Source organism: Cibotium barometz, chromosome 61, assembly GCF_041138505.1.
Source record: "Cibotium barometz isolate CiBa-2024 chromosome 61, ASM4113850v1, whole genome shotgun sequence".
In the NCBI taxonomy this organism is placed as follows: Eukaryota; Viridiplantae; Streptophyta; class Polypodiopsida; order Cyatheales; family Cibotiaceae; genus Cibotium; species Cibotium barometz.
The window spans coordinates 22,930,527-22,945,684 of record NC_141106.1 but is presented as its reverse complement, the minus strand read 5'-3'; the positions used below and the strand labels follow the sequence as shown (position 1 = coordinate 22,945,684).

General features: G+C 45.7%; 1 protein-coding gene across 3 annotated transcripts in view; it reads left to right on the top strand.

Moving 5' to 3' along the window:
• LOC147604682 (uncharacterized) overlaps positions 1-15,158 on the top strand; it is a 38,650-nt gene that overhangs the window by 1,478 nt on the left and 22,014 nt on the right. For all 3 annotated transcript variants that reach the window (XM_086794833.1, XM_086794832.1, XM_086794834.1), the window contains exons 2-4: positions 1-15; positions 212-340; positions 437-572. The exon at positions 1-15 is cut by the window's left edge and continues 44 nt beyond it. In XM_086794833.1, the coding sequence (XP_086650959.1) occupies positions 1-15; positions 212-340; positions 437-572 (280 nt within the window). The remainder of the gene's footprint in view (positions 16-211; positions 341-436; positions 573-15,158) is intronic.

Here is a 15,158-nt window from a genome sequence, read left to right as displayed (position 1 = left end):
TAAATGTATCTGCTGGTGAGGTAGTTATCTGTTGATATTTTTTATTCTTTTTGTTTATGTGTTGATCATTTTTTAAAATCTTTTTTCCATTGCAGCATTGTCTGAAAGCAGGTGTGTGAATTTGAGCACATATGGGCCCTCATTATTAAAGGCTCTTACCTTGAGCTGCATGCCTAGGGTCATACTTAGCCCCCTCATGTTTGTTGGACAGCTTGCCTTGCCTGTTATGTGTCCGTTGTATGAGAGACACTTGCATTTCTGAAGAAAGGATGCTGAAGGATCCAAGACGGCTGTACACACCTGGTCGCTTGTACCACATTGTAGAGAGAAAGCTTTGCAGGTGTGCATTTTTGAATAGTACATTTGATTGCTAGGAGTTTCAAATCATGGGTTTTTGGTGCTGGCTGCTTATAATGAGAGGCAATGTGATATGTAGGTGTGGGCGGTACCCTCCTATGGTGAAGACGGCAGTACCTGTAGAGGGCCGCTTTGAACACATTGTCCTTTCTTGCAATGCTACTACGGATCATTCTATTGTGTGGATTGAAAGAGAGTCTCAGAAAGCTTTAGAGGTATGTTCAAGGCCTACTTGTTGCCATGGCATTTGTACATTTAAGTTCTTATTTAAGCTTTGTGGCACTGAAGCCCAAATTTTCTGAAAGTAAGGCTCACAAGTTTCTAAGCTAGCTTCTTTTCTCTGAGTTTGTTCAAGCCTTGCTCATTGTGAGTTTGTTCAACCCCTTGTTATTTACACATAAATGCATACTGCCATCCCTCTTTTGTGAAAGAATGGCAGCATCCCATATTGGCATATATTACATGGATGTAGTATCACAAGGGATTGGTTGGGTGACTAACCTGTTGACAGTGTTGAGGTAGTACGAAAGTATCTTTCTCATCATTCCAAAAAGCACCCACCTTTCTATTGTAGTTGTATTTTGATATTATATGTGGGTTCACCACACATTCCAATGCAATCTATAGCTTTGTATCTCTATCCATCACCATCTTTGTGATCTCTGTTTAGGTGCTTGCTTCTGCGTGTAACTCTAGCACCCCTGGGTCAATAGTGGTAGTAGAGCTGGTGTCTCCTGGAGGGATCTACCCGCGGGATTGCGTGGACCTGTACGCGAAGCTTTGCTTGGATGGATCTCTGTTCACCCACGACTGCCTGCTTGGATGGACCTTTGTTCGCTATTGCCCCTTCGCCCAACCCATGCTGGCGGAGCTAGTGCCCACTGAACCGCCGCCGCCCACTTTTGGCAGCTGATCGTGTGGCTCTAGTGTGGGAGGTAATCGCCACCCAGTCGGTGGGTGGAGCTGCAAGCACAGGGGGTGGTGCTCTACTTGCTTTGTGGATTACTTGGCGAGGGCCTCATTTTCTTATTTTTTAGGGGTCTTCTTTCTGTTGACATTGTCGTTCCGTCCTTCTTCCGTTGCCATCACAAGCCATTTCGTTGCTGTTGAGCTGCTCGCTGCTATCATCATGTGCCTACTGTGCCTTCGTCGCCACCGCAGCTGTGTTGCGTCTCGTCCCCGTTGCTGTCCCGTCAAATTTTGGAACTTTTGTGAGCTACATGCTTCAGTGTAAAATTCAAGGTGCACGACTCAATAAAATTTGGAGCTTTTTTGAAATTCTTGCTTAATTGCATGATTAGAGCTACAAGGTACACTGAATTGGGGCTTTTGTGATTTATGTGCAATTTTCACAAAATTGAGCCCATTGGTGCACAAAAAATTGGGCTTTTCATTCTAGGGATCTTGTTTGGATTTTTATGTAGAAATGTGCAGGGATTTGCAGTGCAAGTGTTGCCAGGACACTCTAAACACTTATTGCAGCCTTGTATTTGGGACAAAAGTTTGCCTAGGAACTTGTGGTTGCCTTGCATAGCATGCTGGTGCGTTGGGATTTTACTTGTAGATGTTTTTTACAGCTCGCTTGGTTGCAAGTGTTTGCATATCTCTTATCAGAGAGATTTTAGCATTATGGCTAGCAATGCAACTTATCAGAGAGATTTCAGCATTATGGCTGGGAAGGTGTTTGCCTAAGACCAAGAGGTCTTCGGTTCAAAACCCCCATCCGTGCTTCCTCGGCGGCATCACCTACGGGTGGATAAATAAGCGCCTACGGGTGGACGCTTACGAGCGGTGAAAAATTGGTAACTATGGGAGGATCTTGGGCCAAAGGCTAGTTGAAAAAAAATAATAAAAATTCAGGGTTTTGTCCCAAGAGGACAAACTGGATGGCAACAACTACTCCCTATGGAGTTTCATGGTACAAAACCTTCTTGTGGCCAAAGGTTTTGGCCCAAGCAGGCCTCCCATCATTGCCGGCCCACAAGAAATCCCATATCAATCGTTGTACATGACCAATGCATGCTAGGGAGAAGGCCCAGTAATGTATCACATGGTGGCAAGAAGGTCCTGGTTCGCCACCACCACTCGACCAGCTAAGGAGAGCCTTGCAGAGCTCCAATACAACTTCTTTCGAATGCTTAGAAGAAGAGGGACAAGCTGCTGCTCCAGAGAGATCGACGCTCACTTGACATCCCAGATAGCAGACAGGAGTGCCCCTCGAGATCCACTCGAAAACCTCAACCGGATGCCAAGTCGGGGTGGGTGCATGGGAACCCATCCGGTGCATCATGCCCTCCACAAAGCTCCAATGAACCCTATCATAAGCTTTCTCAAAGTCTAGGAGGACCACTATGAGGTCTTGTTGTTGCATCGTGGCTGAAGCAGTCGCCTCCCAGAAGGTGAAGATGTTGTCCAGAATTCTTTGATCTTGAACAAAACCTGTCTAAGTGTCATGGATCAAGCCGGGGAGGAAAGGCTAAAGTCTCCGGCTGATGTCCTTGGCCAAGATCTTGTAGGCGTTCCCAAGAAGGGTGATGGGTCTCCGTTGTCGGATCTCCAATTAGTCACCACCCTCCTTAAGAATCAAGTGTATCGAACCCTCTGAAAGCCTCTTTGGCATGGCACATGTGAACATAATCTCATTGAAGGCTCCTTGAAGGCCGCCTTCCATTAGATCCCAATGGTGATGAAGGAAGGAAATAGGAAGCCTCCAGGGATCCTCCAAGAACATAATAACCGGAGCGTGACGAGAAAAAGTGATGCCCACCAAGATGTCGATCATGCCCCCACAACCGCAAGCCCACTCATCCACATAGAACCTGTCAAGTCGAGAAAGGTTGGGGCCGGTGCTCCTCCTATCGAACGGCGAGAAGCATGGGCTCCTGGGATTGTGCCCTAACTCTGGTAGATGCAAGGGTCTTGTCCCCTGAGTGCTAGGATCAACTCTACATGTAGCCTGAGGCAAGGCCACTGTGCGCCAAAAGATGGCTATACCTATTGCGGCGTTCTGGGCATAAACATTGAGGAAGCCCATGCAGTCCTCTCTGATCGTAATGGTAACCCACTGTGCTCGCCCAGAGACTATGATACCTGAGCCTGTCTCACTTCCGGCAAGAGCTGCTCGCTGACAAAAGTGCAAACAACTCCTTGTGTCCCCAAGGGGCTGAAAGAGGGAGACCAAAAAGTGTGGCTCTTGCCTGGTAAAATCTTCTCGCAGCAGCGAGTACGCCACTCGGAAAGATGGTGCTCCTGGAGGAAAAGAATGTTGATGGGTCCCCCAACTGTGGCCGTGTGAAGCTCTTCTTTGAGGACGCCTCGCCTCTGAAAGCACTAAGGCCACTGTAAACCCTGAATGTTCCATGAGACTATTCGCATATCAATCTGTGGTGGGAGGTGGAACTTTTGGAATTGTCCTCCACTCCAAGAGTCTTGGTCCATGTGTCGCTACTCTGTCCGAGCGCGAGAGTAGGTGTCAAATCCCCACGGATCCCCTCGTGATCGATCTTGGTTCGAAACTCGAATCCTGCAAACAAACGAACAAACAAACAAGCAAGGGAGTGCAGGCCTGACTCACCTCCCAACCATGACAGCCGTGGGCAAGCCCACAGTCTTGGCTGTCCCCACTGAGCCACGAGCTGAGCTAACTAGGATGACGTACTGACCAATCTCCTCCTCGCGACGTCCCATGCCGCCACGAAGCTGCCCTCGCGGGCCTCGAGATTGCTGCCGGCCTCGGCTGCACAAAGCAGGTGCACGTCTGCACTAGATCCAGGCTCCATCTCACAAACTCGCGAGACTCTCTATAATACAATAACTAACCTTGGCCACCCTTTTATAGGCTCTTGGCCGGTCATCGGGCGTCCACACTTGGCCGCCCGCTCGTCCATACTTGGATGCCCGCCCGTTAGTATTTTCCTAACTCAGCTCGTCAATCAGCCTGCCTAGTTCCAAGCTTCCCCAAGCCTCGAAACTAGTCTTGCATGCGTATAGCACACGGTAGATACACACTGTGCACATGACATACTCCCCTTCCTCTAAGAGCTCACTCCTGAGCTCACTAAAAAGCCAGGGTAATCTCAGTGAAGAGTAGTCAATGTCTCCCATGTAGCGTCCTCCTCAACACGATCCTTCCACTTGATCTTGTATTCCGTGATAAGCGTATTACTCAATCTTCGTTTATGAAATCCAAGAATCTTTTCAGGTTCGTGCGGAACAAATGTCATGTCCTCGACATCTATAATTTCTTGAGGAGTAACTAACTGATCTGCTCCACCCAGTACTTCCTTAAGTTTACTGACATGAAATACAGGATGAACTTTCACATGAGAAGGCAAATCCAATTCATATGCAACTGAACCGATCCGTCGTGTAACACGAAATGGTCCACGGTATCTAGGGGATAATTTCGAAGATCTACCTGTCCGTAAAGTCTCGGAATCTTTCGAAACTCGCAAATACACCATCGTTCCTTCGGAGAACTCTCTCGGTGAACGATGTCTTAGAATAAAACCTGTCTCGATCTTGAGCACTTCTAATAGATTCCTTTGCAACTTGTAACATTTCTTGTATATCTTGCAAAAAATTACGTGCTGCATCATGCTGAAGTCCTGAGAATCCTACTGTAACAGGTGATCTTGGTTGAAAACCATACATAAGCATGAAAGGACTAAAACTGTACTCGTATGCTTAGTATTGTTATATGCAAATTCTAACATAGGAAGATAATCCTTCCATGAACTCTATCTTTTGGATACATATGCTCGAAGCATATCCTCCAAAATCTGATTCACTCTTTCAGTCTGGCCATCAGATTGAGGATGATCAGAGGAACTCAAATTCAAAGTTGTTTCCAACTTCTCAAAAACAAGTTTCCAAAAATCACTCGTAAACTTAGAGTCCCTATCACTGACTATGTCCTGCGGTAACCCGTACAGTCTAAACAATTGCTCGATAAACTGCGGAGCTAATTGCGTAGCTGTAATAGTCTTCTGGGTCGGTAAAAATCTAGCCATTTTTGTCAAGCGATCTACCACAACCCAAATAGAATCGTGGCCTTGATGTGTTCTTGGCAATCCGGTAATAAAATCCATGGAAATACTTTCCCATTTATTACTTGGGATTTGCAAAGGATGCAACAACCCAGCCTGTCTAAAGCGTTCAGCTTTATTTGCCTGACAAATCTGACACTTGAGAACATAATCTTTTACATACCCTTTCATCTTCGGCCAATAAAAAGTGTGTTTCACTAATGATAGTGTCCTGTGTATCCGAGGGTGTCGAGCAGAAGGGGCGTCGTGACACTCCTTAAGAATCTTGGACCTAATGTCCGGGATCTGTGGTACACAAATTTTGTCATTACGGAATAGCAAACCATTCCGAATCATCCATTGGTCTCCTGTAGCTTGAATAGTAGACTGCTCAGTCATCGAGTCTTGGTCAATCAATGAGCTCCCGTCCTGGATCTTCTGCCAAAATGAACCAAAATAACTATCAGTCCTGCAAAGCCCTCTCAATGACTGAAATAAGTCAGTAGAAATCTCGGTGAACGACAAAGTATTCACCTCTCTAATCCGACTAAGCGCATCTGCAATACTATTCATGGATCCTTTCCGATAACGGATCTCAAAATCAAAATCTTGCATTAACTTTGCTCAACGAGCTTTCCTTCCTCTCAAATCATCCGCATCACACACACACTTGATTGACTGATGATCAGTCAATACCACAAACTTGGAGCCATATAAATAATGTCTCCAAACCTTGAGAGCATGAATCACAGCATAAAGCTCTTTTTCAAGGGTTGGCCAACGAGATTGAGTGTCGTCTGGCTTTTTACTTTCAAAAGCAAACGGTCTACCATCTTGAAATAAAGCAGTCCCGATAGCATAGTCACTGGCATCAGTTTCAAGAACATAAGGCCGACTGGGATCAGGCAATGCTAAGATAGGTGCTTCCTTGACTTTATCTTTCAAAAGTTTGAAGGCCATATCCAAATCGTTATTCCAAGTGATAGGCTGATTTGACTACCTTTCAATAAGTCGGTCATCGGTAGTGTGAGCTGAGAGTACTCCCATACAGATTTTCGATGCTCAATCCATCTCTAGTGATCTTGTGTCCCAAGTAAATGATGTCGGTCATAAAAAACTCACATTTACTTAACTTAGCATATAGTCGATTCTGTCTTAAAATAGCTAAGACAATCGTGAGGTGTCTGACATGATCCTCAAGAGTACGACTATAAATCAAAATATCATCTAGGAACACCACTACAAATTTTCCCAAATGTTCACGAAAAAGATCTTCATCATTTGCTGGACAGTGGCTGGAGCATTGGTTAATCCAAAAGGTAATACGAGAAACTCGTAATGGCCATACCTAGTCCGAAAGGCGGTTCTTTCGACATGCCTTTCATGAATACGTATCTGGTGATAGCAAGTACGTAAATCTATCTTCGTGAAATATTTCGCTCCTGCTAAGCGGTCAATCAGGTCATCTGATCTAGGGAGAGGATAACGGTTCTTAATGGTCAGCTTGTTCAATCTCTTGTGATCTATACACATTCTCCAAGTATTGTCCTTCTTTCTCCTAAGCAACACAGGTGCACCCCAAGGTGATTTACTTGGACGGATCTGGCCCATCCTCAAATAATCTTCGAGTTGTTTAGCCAACTTATCTTCCTGAGCTTGGCTCATCCTATAAGGTGGAATACTGACAGGATGAGCACCAGGGATCAAGTCAATACGATGATCTACTGCCCGTTCAGGTGGTAAACCCGATGGTAATTCCTTAGGAAATACATCTTGAAACGAATCAAGTATCTTCTGTAATTCTTTGCTTTCAAACACTTAATTCATTCACATCCAAGGAAGGGATGAGAAAAGAAGAAAGTGGAATCAATACACAATGGAAAGCGGTATACAAAGAAGAATCCGTTATATTTCCAAAATCAATTGTATTTACAAGAGGTCCCTGAGAGGGATGAATACAATCACCTAAAATACTATACTTGGTGTCCCTATGCTGAAAAGAAAAAATATGACTAGACCAATCTATCTGGACGTCAAGAGTCTTAAACCACTCAATCCCTAATAACAAGTCTACATTTTCCAGATGCATAACATAGCATTCCAGAGTGTCTTTGTAGTCCTGAATCTGGATTGGAAGCATCTCCACCTTGCGATCCCAAACTTGTCTTTCCGCAGGTAGACGTACCTCATAGGTATGGTCGCTGAGTGTCGTATCAAGACTCAATTTCTGCACAAGTTTGTAGTTAACAAAGTTATGCGAACTGCCAGGGTCTAAAAGAATGTGAATCTTATGGCCATTCACTTCTCCATAAATTCGGAGAAGATTATGCAAGCCAAATACCTTAGAATTGAACAGACAATCAAAACAAGTACTAGGGCGAGAAAGTACAGTAATTGACGTACCTGTCAAAGACAACTGGTTAGTTGCCTTTGGCTTGGGTCTTGCGTTTGACTTGGTACCCTTTTGCTTCAGGCACTCATTACGCATGTGTCCTTTTTCTTCGCAGATAAAACGTCGCCCTTCCTTCTTGAGCTTTAAAGCCCTAAGGAGTCGTTTCTTCTTCGCTGGTGTCGAATTTGAATTCTTCGAAGGTTGGTCCGAAGACTTTCCTTCTGTCGTGTTAGCCATAGGTGCGGAGAACTTTCTTTTATGCTTGTTCCCTTGTCCGGTAAACGGGTTTCGACTTGGAAGAGACCATCGTATCATCATAGATACGAGCTGAATGAATGGCCTCGTCCTATGTTTTACATTTGTTGTTTTTAACCTGTAATCGGTATGAGTCTGGTAAACCAGCTACGAAAAACCCCAAAAGAGTAGTGGGATTCATTTTTGTAGCTTTCATCTGCAAGTCACGAAACTTCTGGAGGTAGACCTCATAAGTGAGGTGCTATAAGGTCATGGTCAAAGCTGAAAACCGGGCAACAATATCGTAATCATCCTCTTTCTTGAGGAATTCTTTCTTGAAGATATCTTCAAATTGTGCCCAAGTCGTTGGCTTAGGGTTCAGTTCCTTCCACCAAAGCAAAGCTTTGCCGGACAAGAAACGTGCTGCTAATTGGATCTTCTTTCCATCATCATATGGATGAAACTGAAAGTGAACTTGCCACTTATGTAGCCACGTGTCCACGATCTCCTTGGTTCGCTGCTTTTGCTCGCCCGCGAACGGTTCCGGAATAATATTGGGGCCTAAAGCAAAAGCCAAGGTATCCATACCCGAGAAAGTAGAGAGAGTAGTGGTCAATAGAGCGATGGAGTTCTGCAAAGCTTGCATCTGGGCTGCGATTTGTGCCTGACGTTCCGTCGAAGAAGCTTCGAGAGCTACTTTGAACTCTTGGAAATCTAATTTTGACACAAAATCGTCAAAAAGATCGGCATCGGTACCTTCCGTAGTAGCCGGCAAGCCTTCGCGTTCCACAAGGGGCTCCAACTCCGATTCTTGGGTCGATATCGTGAAGAGGGTACGTGGAGAGAAAATTCGATCTTTGCACAACAAAAGTGCGAGCGAACTTGAGAGCTTGAGAGCTTGAAAACTCGAGAACTTGAGAGATGTGTGGCAAGAAGCCCACTTGAGGGGGTTTATAAAGGTTTCCCAAAAGCCAAAAATCTCCAAAAGCTAGGCTTAGCTTTTGTGTTTTTTTTCTTTTATATATATATATATATATATATATATATATATATATATATATATATGGATATATATATTCTAAAGTCTTAAAAAAAATAAACACTTTTAAACCTTTGAAACCTTGGAGGGTTCTTTTAAAACTTTTTTAAAAAAAATTTTAAACTCCAAAAAAAACGAAAGCTAAAAAAAAACATAAGCTTTCCTTGGTTTTTTTTTCCCTCCTCCTGGATTAGCCCGTCGGTGAGCTGCCGGCGCATGCTTTCCTTCGTCGGATGCTGTCGACGCCTGAAGTGACTGCTGGCGCCTTCACGCGTGCGTCATCCATGTGGCTGTGGCATGCGCTTCTGCGCCTCGCCAGCCTGTTGCGTTACCTGCGTTGGGCCGCCTACAGGGCCTGGCTGGGCGCCTGCGTAGGCCTGGGCTGGCCTGGGCGCTGCCCGCTTGGCCTGGGCGCCGCCTGGGCTGGCTGCGCTAGCCTGGCCACAAGGCCACGTGGCCTGGGCGCCCGCTATGCCTGGCCTAGGCGCCGGCCTGGCCTGGTTGCTTGGCCGTCTAGCCTTAGCCTTAGGCGCCTCCAGCCGCCGCTGGTAGCCACCGCTTGCAAAATTCGCGAGCGCACAACATGCCAGCGCATCGTTCACACAAACGCTCTCTCTCTCTTGTTCAACGAAAAAGCAAACGTGCTTTTTTTTCTAATTTCTCTTCCTGCAGTTCATGTGACTGCACAACAAAACAGACCTCTTCTTTGCAAAGCAATCAACCCTACTTAAAACTACCATCTCCCATCAACATGGGTCTCTTTGATGAAGAAAAAACACATACTATTCTGAAATCTGCAGGATGCACGGAAAAAACAGCAAGCTTTTTAACTTATACCGTTCTTCGACCTCTTCTTCTCTACCTACCGACTTGCTCGTTCACGAGGTATGCTCTGATACCACTGTCAAATCCCCACAGATCCCCTCGTGATCGATCTTGGTTTGAAACTCGAATCCTGCAAACAAACGAACAAACAAACAAGCAAGGGGGTGCAGGTCTGACTCACCTCCCAACCATGACAGTCGTGGGCAAGCCCACAGTCTTGGCTGTTCCCACCGAGCCACGAGCTGAGCTAACTAGGATGACGTATCGACCAATCTCCTCGTCGCGACGTCCCATACCGCCACGAAGCTGCCCTCGCGGGCCTCGAGATTGCTGCCGGCCTCGGCTGCACAAAGCAGGTGCACGTCTGCACTAGATCTAGGCTCCATCTCACAAACTCGCGAGACTCTCTATAATACAATAACTAACCTTGGCCACCCTTTTATAGGCTCTTGGCCGGTCATCGGGCGTCCACACTTGGGTGCCCGCCCGTTAGTATTTCCCTAACTATTTCCCTAACTCAGCTCGTCAATCAGCCTGCCTAGTTCCAAGCTTCCCCAAGCCTCGAAACTAGTCTTGCATGCGTATAGCACACGATAGATACACACTCTGCACATGACAGTAGTCATACTTTGAGCTCCATCGATCGCAGTGGAGTTATCTATAGGAGAGGGGGGGGAGGGATACTGCAACTGAGATATAAAGGAATACAAAGAGCAGCACCTTGAGGATGGAGGACACCACCTCCTCGTCGTGATCTCTATGGCTTGAGCCTCCCAACTCCATCCTAGCTAGGGGTGAGAGGTAGGTGAGCATGTCGGTGATGCGTAGATCATGAAGCTGGCATGAGAGCTCTACTACCTGTCCCTAGATGGCGACAGCCACCGACTCCGAATCTCTCTCTATCCCCGGGGCTGGATTCAAGAGGTGAAAATCGTCGCGCCACTCTCTGGCGTAGAAGGTCTAGAATGATGAAACACTGTATAGATCTGAATGGGAGCCACTGTCTCCTAAAAAATATCTGTTCCTTCCACTTGAAGACATCAGAAGAAACTATAATGCACAGGTAGCTCCAAGATCCTTGGGGCCCCACATGGGGACTATGGCGGGAGAGCCCTCGTCGGGGAAGTGGCGATGGTCATCTCTATCGGCTCTGAGAATGGATGAATCAAGCAGTGGACGGAGCTCATCGGTGGTCTCCGCTCCGGGTTGGGCGCTGTAAGAGGGCGGCGGGAGTGCTTTGGAGAGGTGGAGAGAGGGGGGAGTCCGGGCTCAAAGGAAGAGGACAAGGCTAGGGGGATTGCTGCGGGAAGAGTCGGAGGTGAGGATGGAGGATGAGGAGGAGGGGGGGAGGCGGAGAAGAGGGAGATGCGAGTGGAGTGATCCATCGGAGAGGGAGGATGCTGGGAGGAGCTCTCCGGGGCTTCAGTGGGGCTAGCTGGCCTCACTGGAAACTGAGAATCTGAGAACCGGAGGAGGAATCTCGATGGGGTAACGGCCACCAAACTGATGGACCGGCATCGAGGGCAAGCTCTAGGGAGGTGTCCCATCTACTTGCCTGCAAATGAAGCATTAGCTGGGAAGGCCTGGGTACTCCACCCATTGAATGATGGGGTCTCCCCGAAGGCAAGGAATGGATATGACATGAGGCATTGTCTCCGGCGAGGCAATACATGTCACGATTGTGACTAACTCTCTTAATCTCTCCTTAATTACTCCTTAATCCCTTATTAACTGAAAGGACACCTGTGAAGGGTCACACCCTTCCACATGGGTCACTATTAAAGGACATGTCTATTCATTAAAAGACACACCCCTAAGTCCAAAGGACATAACCATTGATTCAAGAGCCACACCCCTTTGTAGGGATGTGTCTCTTCACTTCTACCCTTTCGTCCTCTATTTAAGAAAGGCCTGTGTGTCAATGCAAACAACTCAGTCTTTCCTGCAGTATTTGTCTTATGTTCATTAATTAAGTCTTAATCATGTTAATAGAGCTATAAAAGCTTTATAGTGGTATCAGAGCAAACTTTTTCCACCCTGTGACATGCCCAAACCCTAAAATTGGGTGTAGCAAGTGTTGAATGGAAGAGCAGGAGAGAATGCCCTATCAAATTCAACCCCCAACTCCCAATTTTTTCAGATTAAGTTTGGGCCAGCCATATGCAGGATACTCTTGAATAAAGGAGATAAAAACAAAAAAAAGCTCTCAATCAGGAGGCTTACCTCTTCAGGCGGCACCCCTTCATGAACAGGCACCCCTCCCAAGAGCAGTCGCACCCCTTTGTGGAAGTTTCCCTAGATGGCTGCTGTTGAGAAGCGTCGTTTGGTTGCTGATTTTTTTAATTAAAAAAAAAACGGGGCAATCCTACATTATTAATTACCCAAGGGTTATGACCCTTAGGCTTTAATGCCACGTCTACAAGCATAAAAAAATACCACAAACTCACTTTACGGGCCCCTACGAAACGGCGCCACCTGCTGAGCAGTTTTGGCCTGCACCTGCCGCCATCTTGCACAAGGTTCTACGTGCGCCAGCCTGCAGCCGTCCCTCTCCTCCACGGATTCAGTACCCGTACCCCTCTTCATCGTTGGCATCCTTTTGTCTATGCTTGCGTTTGGACCAGCCACTTGTAGTTGGTGCTTCTGTTGAATTGACAGCTACTATCCTTGGTGCTTCTTCTCCAGCAACAATATTTATTATGGCAACCTCCTTCAGGTGTGATTTTTCCATTTTCTTGGGCATAAAAATTTCACATAATGTGGAGTATTAACATATCAGAAACCCGCCATTTCATTCTTTTGCGGGCTCTCCACTCCTCCGGGGCCAATATCACTTTTTACGAGTTCAAGGACATCTCTGAGATCACGTGGACACACATTACTCTCTTCTCTGACGGCTTATGATAGAGGAAACCTATGATTTCAGTTATTTACAGGATACACTCTCTCAGTCCATAGTGCCCTCTCCTACCCGTGTTTCTCCACCGGTCTCAACCCCTGTTCCAGTAAGTGTGTCCCCCTTTTTCCAGCCCACTTATTACCGTATTCAGATAGCCACACCGACTTCTCACCTCTGAGAATTCGACGTGTGGGTGATCCGTGTTCGTACTTCTACACAGGATCTGGATCATTACTGTTTTATACTCAGGCGTCATCCTTATCTGGGCGCTATCCTCCCCGAGTGTAGCATCATTTTTCATGAATATTGCACCTATTCTGAGGACGTTTCTCCATCATCATTCACGGTGCGTCCCTCTACACCAGAGTATACACCCTTGACACCAATAGTTTCCCCTACTCCTGTACCTTCTTCTTCAGTAGCAGACTCTCGTGCGAGCCCAGTCCCAGAGGGTCGCCCTTACTATACTGGATGGTCTATAGCCGCTTCACCAGTACGTAGCCTCTCCTCTCGGGATTTCCAGATGCCACACCCTCTAGCCGATGGTTCTTACTAAAGCCCAGCGGCGTCATCAACAGCAAAAATCCCAAGAGTCTCATATTGATATCCTTCCTGGCAGTGCTCCACCTATTCGTGCTCCATTTCGAGTTTCTTTTACGGAATTTCAGGAGATACAGCGACAACTTACTGAACTTTTGGAGAAAGGACATATTCGACCAAGCAAAAGCCCTTTTGGAGCTCCAGTACTTTTGGTGAAAAAGAAGCATAAGTCTATGCGCCTTTGCATCGACTATCGTGCCCTTAATAAGTTGACTATCAAGAATAAGTATCCTTTTCCGCGCATTGATGAATTGTTTGATCAATTGCTCCATGCAAAGATCTTCTCCAAAATTGATCTTAAGTCTGGATATCATCAGATTCGCATTCGCGAAGGTGATGAACATAAGACAACTTTTTGCACAAAATATGGTCATTACGAGTACCTGGTCATGTCATTCGGGTTAACCAATGTCCCTGCAACATTTATGAGTCTGATGAATGATCTTTTTCAACCTTTTCTGGACAAGTTAATGACGACATCCTAGTGTTTAGTCGTAATATGGAAGAACACAAGGCACATCTTAAGATCGGTTTCCAGGTGCTTCGTGACAATGCTCTTTATATTAATCCAAGCAAAAGTGAATTCTTCAAGACATCCCTGGAGTACCTTGGACATGTTTCAACAGATGGTATTTCCGTGGATTCAAAGAAAATACAGGTTATTGTCAATTGGCTAACTCCCACAAACATCCATGATGTTCGTTCTTTTTTGGGACTTGCCAACATCTATCACACAAAGGTGCTCCTCTCACAGAACTTCTAAAGTCCGCTTCTGCATTCAAGTGGATTGAAGCCGCAACACAAGCTTTTGAAAATTTAAAGACAGCTTTGATAACAACACAAGCTATTCTTGACCCTACTCTCCCCTTTGATGTTTACACGGATGCTTCTGATATTGCCACTGGTGCTGTCTTGATGACAACAAGGACGTGCTATTGCGTTTGACAGTCATAAGCACTCTGCAATTCAAGTAAGATACCCGGTATATGACAAGGAATTTTTGGCTATTGTTCATGCCTATCGTGCATACATATCATCATTCTTTGAAATATAACTTCATGCAGCCAGTTATGAATGCTAGGCAAGCGCGTTGGGTCGAATTCTTAGCCAATTTTCATTTGACAATTGAGTATGTTCTTGGTCTTACCAATGTGGTTGCGGATGCCCTCAGTTGTATACCGCCAGCTTCGGTCTTGGCTATTTCTACAGTTGAAATGGATATACCTCAAAGTTTCAAGGAGCGTTATTCAAAAGATCGTGATTTTGGAAATGCATTTCGAATCCTCAATTCTCAGAATGCAATTCCTTCCGACTTGAAGATTTATGGAGCATATACAATAGTGGATGGTTTATTATATTATCAGGATCGTATTTGTGTACCTCATGATACTCATGTTCGAAGAGTATTGGTGAAAGAACATCATGAGGTCACTTATGCTGCACACCCAGGCATCAACAAGACATATCGTCTTTTGACGGCTACATACTATTGGCCTCAAATGAAGCAAGATGTTATTAAGTTTGTTACAGTATGTCTCTCGTGCCAACGTATGAAAGCTAGCAGACAAGTTCCAGCTGGTCTTCTTCAAGCACTTCCAGTTCCTAATGAACATTGGGAAAGTATTAGTTTGGATTTTATCACTTCATTGCCACGTTCTTCTAAAGGCAATACACAGGTTCTTGTGGTGGTTGACAGATTTTCTAAAATGGCACATTTCATTCCGTGCAAGAAAGCAGCCCAGGCTTCAGATATTGCAGTACTGTTCATACAGTATATCTTCAAAC